Source organism: Hyperolius riggenbachi, chromosome 7, assembly GCF_040937935.1.
Source record: "Hyperolius riggenbachi isolate aHypRig1 chromosome 7, aHypRig1.pri, whole genome shotgun sequence".
NCBI lineage: Eukaryota > Metazoa > Chordata > Amphibia > Anura > Hyperoliidae > Hyperolius > Hyperolius riggenbachi.
In genome coordinates, this window is record NC_090652.1 from 160,719,440 (window position 1) to 160,729,849 (window position 10,410).

The following is a 10,410-nucleotide window of genomic DNA, read 5'->3' on the forward strand; positions in this document are numbered from 1 at the left end:
CTTCTGAACTCAATCAGGTTTTACTGTTGTCCATTACATTTAGTCCCTGTGGCAACAAGGGATCATCTAGCCCAGCCTATGTCTGAGAAAGGAAATGAGAGTAATTTTTTTTCCCACCACGGACAGCAGTAACAACCTGATGGAGGTTCTAACTCACACTATCTCTATCCTAAACTTAAAAAAAGTTTTTGTTTTTGGGAAACAAAGTTGTTCTTCCATTTGTGTTGCATATGTTCCCTTTGTATTACATACTGACATTTTTTTGGTATCTTTCTAGATCCCAGCAGCAATGTTGCTTATGCCAATGTGATCATGCCAACTGTATTTGGAATCATCTGCTTACTCGGGATAATTGGCAACAGTGTTGTCATCTACACGGTCTTCAAAAAATCCAAGTTTCGATGTACTAGCAGTGTTCCTGATATTTTCATTATCAACCTCTCAGTAGTAGACCTGCTCTTTCTTCTTGGGATGCCCTTCCTAATCCACCAGCTTCTTGGTAATGGGGTGTGGCATTTTGGAGAAACTATGTGCACTCTTATTACAGCCCTGGATACCAACAGCCAGTTTACAAGCACCTACATTCTTACTGCCATGTCTATTGACCGATACCTTGCAACAGTGTACCCATTCACATCAGCAAAGTATCGTAAACCTCCTATAGCCATCATGGTCATCTGCATCCTGTGGGTGTTGTCTCTCCTAAGTATCACGCCAGTGTGGATGTACGCCAGACTTATTTCACTTCCCGGGGGAGTGTTGGGATGTGGAATCACTCTCCCCAATCCAGAGAGTGATATTTATTGGTTTACCTTATATCAGTTCTTTCTTGCCTTTGCTATCCCGTTTGTTGTCATAACCTTAGCATACAGGAGAATACTGTTGAAAATGGCATCATCTGAAGCTCTTACAGCCCAGAGAAGCTCCAGGATTAGGACAAAGAAAGTTACCAGGACTGCTATAGCAATTTGCTTGGTGTTCTTCATTTGCTGGGCACCGTTTTATGTTCTTCAGATAATCCAGTTGGTGATGGATCAACCAACATTAGCATTCCACTATGCTTACTGTGTTGCAATCAGCATGGGGTACGCAAACAGTTGCATCAACCCCTTCATTTATATTATCCTATGTGAAACATTTAGACGAAGGTTCATTGTATCTGTACGACCAGCAGAAGACCTTCCTCAAGGCAGGATCAGGATGAAATTTGGCACAGATCCTCCTTCAGGAAGTGGACAGCCATTGCTTCACCTGGTTCCTGTATCTTCTGGCAGCTAACCACACCAAGTGTGCTTTTGTGACTCATAACTTTAATATGGAAATATGTTGGATATTCTTCTTAATGAATGTTGCAGAGTCAAGAATGTATTACAGTTTGCTACAGGCACCCTCTGCTGGGCATTATTCAGAGTAACTCTTGCACCTTATTATTTTTGTGGATTGTTTGCGTTCAACCTTCATTATATATACTTTTCATTACAAACGAGCAGATCTCTGTGGAGTATATAGATTCACGTTGCCTGGTTTCTTGTGGCTTGCATTGTCTGTATACTTGAGATGTAAACATCTTCTCTGATCTCAGATCAGTTTGCATTTTGCAACCCTGATCCCATGTGGCTCAGCATCTATGTCTCTCCTGGCTCAGTAGCAGAAATGAATATTGATTTTATTTTCACAGCTGGTCAAACTATTTTTTTTTACGTGATTATATTGGCTTTTGTGTCACGGCAGCATCTTGTAAGAAAATCATCTTTTGTGCAGCATCTTGTAAGAAAAAAAAGCAAAACGAGACAAGTGTACGCTATATACCTGGCGTCATGTAGAACTGGAAAAGAGAACTGTCTAGTAGGCAGGACAAGAGGGGGTCTGGGTTACATTCTATGCCATTAATCATTATGAAGAGTTGTGACACATGAAGAGCGTTACATTAATCATTGTTTGCTGTCATATTATGACAGGTTTTCTGTCAGGTTTAATTGTTTTGGCTAAGGATAATAGATGGAAAACAGTGAAATGATCAGATCACTTACATTCGTAAAACATGGTGTTGAATTTTTGATTGAAAATCATCTGTGTCTCATCTCTGTGTGAGGAGGAGATGTGGCGTAGTGATCAGCACTCTCACCCTGCAGTGATGGGTCTCCGGGGTTGAATTCATCCAGCGCTCTATCTGCATGGAGCTTGTATGTTCTCCCCATGTCTGCGTGTGTTTCCTGGGTTTCGTGGGCACGCTGGTTTCCTCCCACATCCCAAAAACATACAATTAAAGTAATTGGCTTCTCCCTAAAATTGGCCCTAGACTACGATACAAATATGACTATGGTAGGTATTAGATTGTGAGCCCCTCTGAGTGACAGTTAAATGAAAAGACAATATGCTCTGTACAGCACTGTGAAGTTGTTGGTGCTATATTAACACTAAACAATAATAATAATAATTAAGCCCCTGCACACAAATGGCCCGATGCAGACATGACTTTTCAACTGACTTATTTTTACTTCAAATAAGCAGATTAGAAAATATAAGCAGTTAGATTTATGTAAATATCCATTTTTTCATACTTTTGGACTGTATTCGGTATTTAAACTGAAAATAGGTGAATTGAAATCTCTTTATAACATCAATGCTACGGCATAGACCAGTAGAGTTGTGTAAAGAGCCGAGGCTGAGAGATATATGCAGGCTGCCACTGCAGTGGCGGAGCTCTTGCAATTGGGTGACAGTGCTGTTATTTGTAATAAATCTTGTAAAGGTTTTTGCAGCATCGGTGCTGTGTGCTGACCTACTGATGCCACCTTCGTCTTTAGTAAATCAGAGCAACTGAGTTGGAGCAGCCATGCAGGATGGCAGCTCCGACATTTTAGACTGTATTGGCTATGCGCCTGTTTAAAGTCAGTGACTCAGAAATGAATAAAGCCAAAGAATCAGTGTGACAACCATGAAATGAGACTTTTAGCAGGTTGCAACGGCAGCCTCAGGATTGTTCTCAGCACAGATTTATTTTTAAATTGCTGTGCACGGAAGACTTAAATATGAAGATGCTGCGTCACGTCCCCGCCACCCCCTTCCCTACAGTTAAAGTACTGTCTATTCTACTGAAAATACTATTTACTTTTTAAATTTCCTGATGAGACACATCGCTTAACCTTCCCGTTTCGCCTCTGGAGGTAAAGGCACATTGCCCAGGGCCATTTACAGACAGAGACAAAGTAGGCAGCTTCCCAGGACACTGCTGTAAATGGTACTCCAGAAGTATGCAAACTACCAGTGGCATAACTACAATTCATGCTCCCCCCAGAAAAATTTGATGGCCCCCCAAAGTTCACACCTCTTCCCTTGTCTCCCCTTGATGCTTTTCACGGCCTTGGGGCCCATCTCACAAGGGTAATAAAAGTGCAGCCATCATGATCTTCATAGCCATAGCAAGTGTAGCCACAAAAACACCTGATGTGAAGTCTAGTCCCCTGTATCAGAGGAAGGTAAAGGTGGCCATACATGGTACAATTTTTTATTTTTTTTGGATTAGATAATTTAGTTTGATTATTCCATTAGATTGAATATAAAGATTTTTCCAGCATGTCCGATCAGATTTTTCTCGAAAAAAACAGGATAATTGTTCGAATTTCTTGATCAAAAAAAAAAAATATTTTCAACTTTTATTCGATTTGATCATTTAGATCGAATAAACGGGAAAATCGAACGTTTCTATTGTATCGTGCATGGGCACTATAAGGTTAGTAGTTGGGCACCTCACATCTTTGGGCTCCCCTGCGATCATTGCAGGGGCTGCTCTCCTCTAGATACGCTCCTGTCAACCTCACTGTTCATGATTGTGTAATTATTAAACATGGTTGCTGGTTACAGGATGGCATGGAAGTGTGCCATGAGCAGTATGCTATAACCACTAACCAACCCAATATTTTGGTAACACCTAACCCCTGCATAGAGTAACAGTGGTGGCCTGGTACAGTAACACTGTAGATGGTATCAATGTACTAATTAGGCTTGCAATAGTGTTTAAAAAAATTGCAGCACCCAGCTCGAGCTGATAGAAAATTAAAGTTGGCGCAAAATGAATATTGGTGTCGTCATCTAAAATTAATTGGTAAACATATGGGCCCTAGAATAGGGTGCTGTGCCTAAAGCACAATCAGTATTTAATTCACAGGCAGTATTTAACCAGTTCACCCCCAAGGGTTTTTACCCTAACGGACCAGAGCAATTTTCACCTGTCAGTGCTCCTCCCTTTTATCCCCTAATAACTTTATTACAACTTCTCACAAGAAAATGATCTATACCTCGTTTTTTTCGCCACCAATTAAGCTTTCTGTGGGTAGTACATTTTGATAAGAATTTTTTATTCTAAATGCGTTTTAATGGGAAAAATAAAAAAATAATGGAAAAAAATCATTATTTCTCAGATTTCAGCCATTATAGTTTTAACATTAAACATTCTCTGGTGGATAAAACCAACTCATTTTATTTGCCCAGTTGTCCTGATTATTAAACCGTTTAAATTATGTCCCTATCACAAAGTATGGCGACAATATATTATTTTGAAATATAGGTGTTATTTTTCTGGGGTTTTTTTGTTGTTGTTCTGGCCATAATTACAAGCCCCTATGTAATAAAGTAAAATACATTTTCCCATATAAAATATAGATTTAAAAAAGCTGAGTCCCTAAGGCAACTATTTATTTATTTATTTGAAGCTGATTTTTTTTACAAGGGTTTTTTTTGGGAGGGTTGGAAATGTAATGTATTAATTTATTAATACTGTGTATGTTGATATTGTGTATGTGCATGTATGTGTAATATACTTTTTGGCCACAAGATGGCGCTAGTGAACGCTCTCCGTAATAGGAAGTGATCACTTTTTTTTTTTTACACTTTATTTAACTTGTAACAATTTCCTGTTTTTGTGAATGGACGTAGCCGCCGTTCGCGGTTACGTCCATTCACTCCAGGCACTGCGATTGGGTAGAGGACCGCTCGGTCCTCTTCCCCAATCACATAGCACGGAAACCCGACGGTAATGGCGGCGGTAGCGGCGCGGACACGTGCGGAGCGGCGGCGGGAACGCGCGACGTATTAAAACGTCATGTTGCCATTAATAGGCTAAAGCATGACGTTTTAATACGTATGCTTGCCATTAAATGGTTAATGTCACTGAAAAATTTGCCAGAGCAGGGTGAGACTAGTGTTGGGCGAACACCTGGATGTTCGCGTTCGGGAAAGTTCGCCGAACATGACCGCGATGTTCGGCATGTTCGGGCCGAACCCCGAACTCCCCGAACATCCCGCTTTTGGGGGCCCTATGGGGTCGCAGGCATAAGGGGGGAGCATGCCCCGATCGCGGGGGGGGGGGGGTCGGAAATTCCCCCCACCCCCTCCGCTAGCGCTCCCCCCTCTGCCCGCTTCCCCATACAAAAGTTTAAGAAAAGTACCGGTGGTAGTGGATGGCCTGGCAGTGGCACTGTGGAGTGAGGAGGAGGAGTTCGGAGAGTGACGCGTTGAGGGAGGCCGGGCAGCGGGCGGTTCAGCGGTAGTACCCCTGTGGTACTTCCGCCCTTTCTCTGACCTCACGCCTGCTGCCCGGCCTCCCTCAACGCGTCACTCTCCGGACTCCTCCTCCTTACTCCACAGTGCCACTGCCAGGCCATCCACTACCACCGGTACTTTCCTTAAACTTTTGTATGGGGAAGCGGGCAGAGGGGGGAGCGCTAGCGGAGGGGGTGGGGGGAATTTCCGACCCCCCCGCGATCGGGGCATGCTCCCCCCTTATGCCTGCGACCCCATAGGGGGGCCGTATTCGGCCGAACAGGGCCCTGTTCGGCCGAACAGGGGCCCTGTTCGGCCAGGTTTGGCCAGGAATTGAGCCGTTCGGGCGAACGCGAACAGTTTGGCCGAACACCACCAGGTGTTCGGCCGAACTCGAACATCACCCGAACAGGGTGATGTTCTGCAGAACCCGAACAGTGGCGAACACTGTTCGCCCAACACTAGGTGAGACGTTTTTCGACTTTACCCTCTGCGCAAATTTCCTAGCACCTTCATTGCATGTGCGCAGGCAATATTGATAGGTTACAAATTATTATTATTTGGTGAGAAGATCTGACTGTTGGGAAGACCCACTAGTTTGAATGGAATCTCTGAGCGCCCCTTCCTCTTTGTTTTATCTTTTCAGTGGCTTACATTAGAGAGCAGCCAAGTATACGAAGGTGGCATGATCGCACCCTGAGGTTTATCCACTACCCCATTACACATTAAATTATTATTTGGGCACATTTGGATATAGAAGAAATAGTCACTAAGTAACCACAATGCTTTAACAGTGCACAGCTGTAAGTCTTAGATATAATACAAAAGAAAAAAACTAGATAATCAGATCAATACAACTACTTATAACCCCATACTAGTTTACACAGAAACCAATGAAGTAGCTAACGTGAAACAAGTTGCTAACATAGGTATCTCAGCAAGACTATTACAGCAGAGGATGACAAATGATAAACAGAGTCCCAGCATAAAACAAGGTGGATGCATGAGACAACCACCAGTGTATTACCCCAAACACTGTTTCAGAGTAAAAACTTTTTTCAAAGGGAAAATGCAGTGCAATGGCAGAAGCAATCCCCTTCTGTGGTTAATAGCCCCCATATATACTACCATCACCGAATTTGCTAGGTATGTTAGGGAGAATAGTGGGAAAGAATACACAATTTTTAACTTACTGGAGGAGATGAATGTCAATTAAAATGTAACTTTTAAAAACCTGACTGGAACTATTGGCTTCTAATACTAGTGATTGACTAGACTGAGAGAAGAGGTGGGAGTTCGCCACTATCTAAACGATCCTAATGGCTGTGCAGGTTGGCTCCCTATCTCACTCACTGGTTTAACACCTAATACATAAACTCCCTATACCAATGCAACATGTTTCACCCAGAGATGGATTAAGATGTAATGAGGCCCAAGGCAAAGTAGTTGATCTAGTGCTCCCTAAATCAAGGTCGCACATATTGCATTTCATAGGTCCATTTTCAAGTTACTCAGAATTGCATAACATTAGCCTAAAATCTGCATCAGCTAAAAATTATTGGCCGTTTCTTACCTGCTGAACCATACAAAAATAATTGTGGCCTCGCACTATTCAATTCTGAATCAGGTTATTTCGGGGCGTGGTGCTGAGCATGGCGCGCCAACGCTGGCCGCCGTCGTAGCAGCAATGCTATGCTGCTCACCCCGCGTATCGGTAATTCGGGGCTCTGTCGGCTGCCAGACCCCGAATTCCATCTCCCTCCCAGTTGCGACAACTTGGAGGGGGAATAGTATTTAACGCCGCCTCTGAGTTTAGTGGCAGCAAGGAGAGCTGTAACACGGCTTGCACTGTGCCTAACTGCCTGGCGCCGAGCCGCCATGTACTTCTAAATTCTACCTATTTTCCTAATTTCTGGTGATATTATTAAACAGAGATTGTGATTATATATAAGAAACAACAAATCCTACTTATGAAAGCACCTTTCTCCTTATTTCAACTGATCCATCAGGGGGGGATTGTGCTAATAAAAGCCAGAAGCTGGTGAACAAGTATCCAGCAGCGAGAAGTTTTGACTGGCTACACTTAAGTCCCTTTCTGAAACATGAAAAATGTGTGTGTGTGTAATAGTGCCCATACATGGTACAATTTTTTTCATCAATCTCACCATTTCTATGTAATATAAGGGAACTGCCTAATTGATCCCATTCAGTATATTCACTTAATTTACCCTTATATTACATAGAAATTGTAAGATTGGATGAAAAAAAATTGTACCATGTATGGGCACCATTAGAATACTTTTTTCTCTGGCAATGAACTAATGCATACATTTATTTTATTTCCTGACAGAGATTGTCAATCAAATGCTAAAAAAATATGAGTTGATACCAAATTTTGTTAACTGCATGCCAATGTATGCAGCTTTGAACTGAGCCAATCACAGTCATCAGCTAATTGCCCATATGCAATTAACTTTTTCACCTGCGTTTTCTCCTAGCTGAAATTTTCAAACTTGTTAATAAAATGTCTTTTAAACCACCAGAAAGCAAAAAAATACTCAAAATAATTTTGATAGTACTTTCCCTCCTACTTTTTGGTACTTTTTCCATTCCAAAGTGCTAAAAAGTTACTCTACATCAAAGAAGAAAACTTATCTCCTGGGAGAAAAGTCAGGTGAAAAAGTGAATTGCATATGGGCTAATGTGTTTGATAGCCCTAATTTCAAGATGTGAAAATGTCTATACAATTAGCATCAGCCCAAAATGAATAGCACCTCAGTCCCTACCTCTGTTTGTTTAGCTGCAAGCAAGGTGGACTAAGATCTGCTGTTAACCTGTTTGTTTCTCGATATAGCACCAACCTCTCCCATGGTGCTGTATATAGTTTGCCTTTTTCTTAGCAATACATCTTTTCATCTCATCAATTTAACACTTATACATCTTGAAAGGTCTCAAGTAAAAGAAACTGAACTATTTATAAAATAATTCCAAAGAGAGTCCTCAAATGGCAAATAAGCTATTTTCATACTAAGATGGAGGCAGCCATATTGGGTTCCCTCCCAGGCATTGGGCTAGCATCTTCCTTCTGGTAATTTGCACCATGCATCTGTCTGTATAACCTTTCACTGAATGTTTAAACTCCTACAAAGGCCCTGTGAGGCAGGCCTTTAACTTCATGGCTTAGGCAAAGTTACCTAAATAAAGCTCCAAGAATGTGCTTCACTAATGGAGCTGTTTCTGGGCAAAAGAAGAATACTACGTATATAAATGCAAAGGTATTTTTAAAGGTTATACTATAACTAGTGACCTTAGCCCGTTTAAAAATGGGCTAGGTCTGTCCTCACGCCACTGCGGCGCGCACGCGTGCGCCCATCAGCCGCGCACACACCCGTAGCGCATGTTCGCTGTGAACGTGCAATCGCACACACGGCCGCCCGTTCCTCCCCTTCAGTGTCTCTGCGTCCCTCCCTGCACATGCACAGTGCTACAAAACACACACACAGGGACATGGGACGCAGAGACACTTGGGTTTTATTATAGATGATAGTGAACTAGTGATAATTTACTCATGAAATGAAACATACAGTACTTTTCTTCTGCCTAAAGGGAACCAGTAACGTTAGTGATATGGGAGTTGCTATTGCTGAGCCTTTGTAGAAGCTAACAGTACCCTTGCTGTCATGTTTACTGCATGAATTACTAGTCAGGGATAGCTCTACATGCATGCCTATCCCAATCTCCCGGTTACTCTCTAAGTTGTGTATATGGGTAACACAACAGCTGGGAGGAAATCAGCAGCTTGTAAAAAAAAAGTTAACAATGGTAGCTGCCATATTTACTTTTTTAGACTTTTTGCCAGTTTGGTGCATGTGTATAGGGAAAGCTGTTCCCATTATTTCTCTCTTTGACAGCAAAGCTCTAAACTGTCACCACTGGAAGAAATAACAGCAGTAAAAAATGTTACAGAGGAACCCGTATTCTTTCATTAGTCACTAACCTAATAAAGGAATTAATCTACTTCCTGTACAGACCGGAAGGACAGTAAATTGTTACTAACTGGGAAAGAAAAAAAACATATACAGTACTAAACAGTCTTTCTAGCTGTACAATCTTGTCCATACCACTTATACAGTATATATTATGAAAGTTTACCTAAATAATTTTTACAAAGTATTTTTAATATCTAGTCTCTTACACAAGATAGACGTAGGAAGATCGTGCAAAATTGCATAATGAATATTGTATGATGTATGGCTAGATTAAGAAAAGTACACAAAGATGGATCTGTTTTCTACTCCATCCAAAACTGAAGTAGCAGTTATAAGGGGAATTGTGCTTAAAGGGGCACTATGGCGAAAAATTCTAAAATTAAAAATATGTGCAAACAAACAAATAAGAAGTACATTTTTTCCAGAGAAAAATTTGCCATAAATTACTTTTCTCCGATGTTGCTGTCACTTACAGTAGGTAGTAGTAATCTGACAGAAGTGACAGGTTTTGGACCAGCCCATCTCTTCATGAGGGATTCTTAGGGATTTAATTATTTTCAAACACACTTAGTGAATGGCAGTTGCTCTGTCCAACTGCCAAAAAACTGTGTAGCGAGCAGGGAAACTGGCCAGCATCATTGTTCAAATCCTTTTTAGAGAATATCTTTGTAAAGAATAAAAGCCTTGCTGAGAATCCCCTATGAAGATATGGACTAGTCCAAAACCTGTCACTTCTATCAGATTTCTACTACCTACTGTAAGTGACAGCAATGTCGGAGAAAAGTAATTTTGGCTCATTTTACTCGGGAAAAAATGTACTTCTTATTTGTCTATGTTTGCATGTTTTGCATGTTTAAAATTTTTCGCCATAGTGTCCCTT

The 10,410-nt window shown here is 41.5% G+C and overlaps 1 protein-coding gene across 1 annotated transcript; it reads left to right on the top strand.

The window, feature by feature from the left end:
* The first annotated feature begins 285 nt into the window (after positions 1-285).
* MCHR1 (melanin concentrating hormone receptor 1) lies at positions 286-1,278 on the top strand. Its single transcript, XM_068246868.1, has one exon. It carries the CDS (start codon positions 313-315, stop codon positions 1,276-1,278), a length of 966 nt encoding a protein of 321 aa, XP_068102969.1. The 5' UTR covers positions 286-312.
* The last annotated feature ends 9,132 nt before the right edge of the window (positions 1,279-10,410 follow it).

What these genes read in the sequence shown, in the direction of transcription:
- MCHR1 (XM_068246868.1), top strand. Translation starts at nt 313, where the DNA reads ATGCCAACTGTATTTGGAATCATCTGCTTACTCGGGATAATTGGCAAC.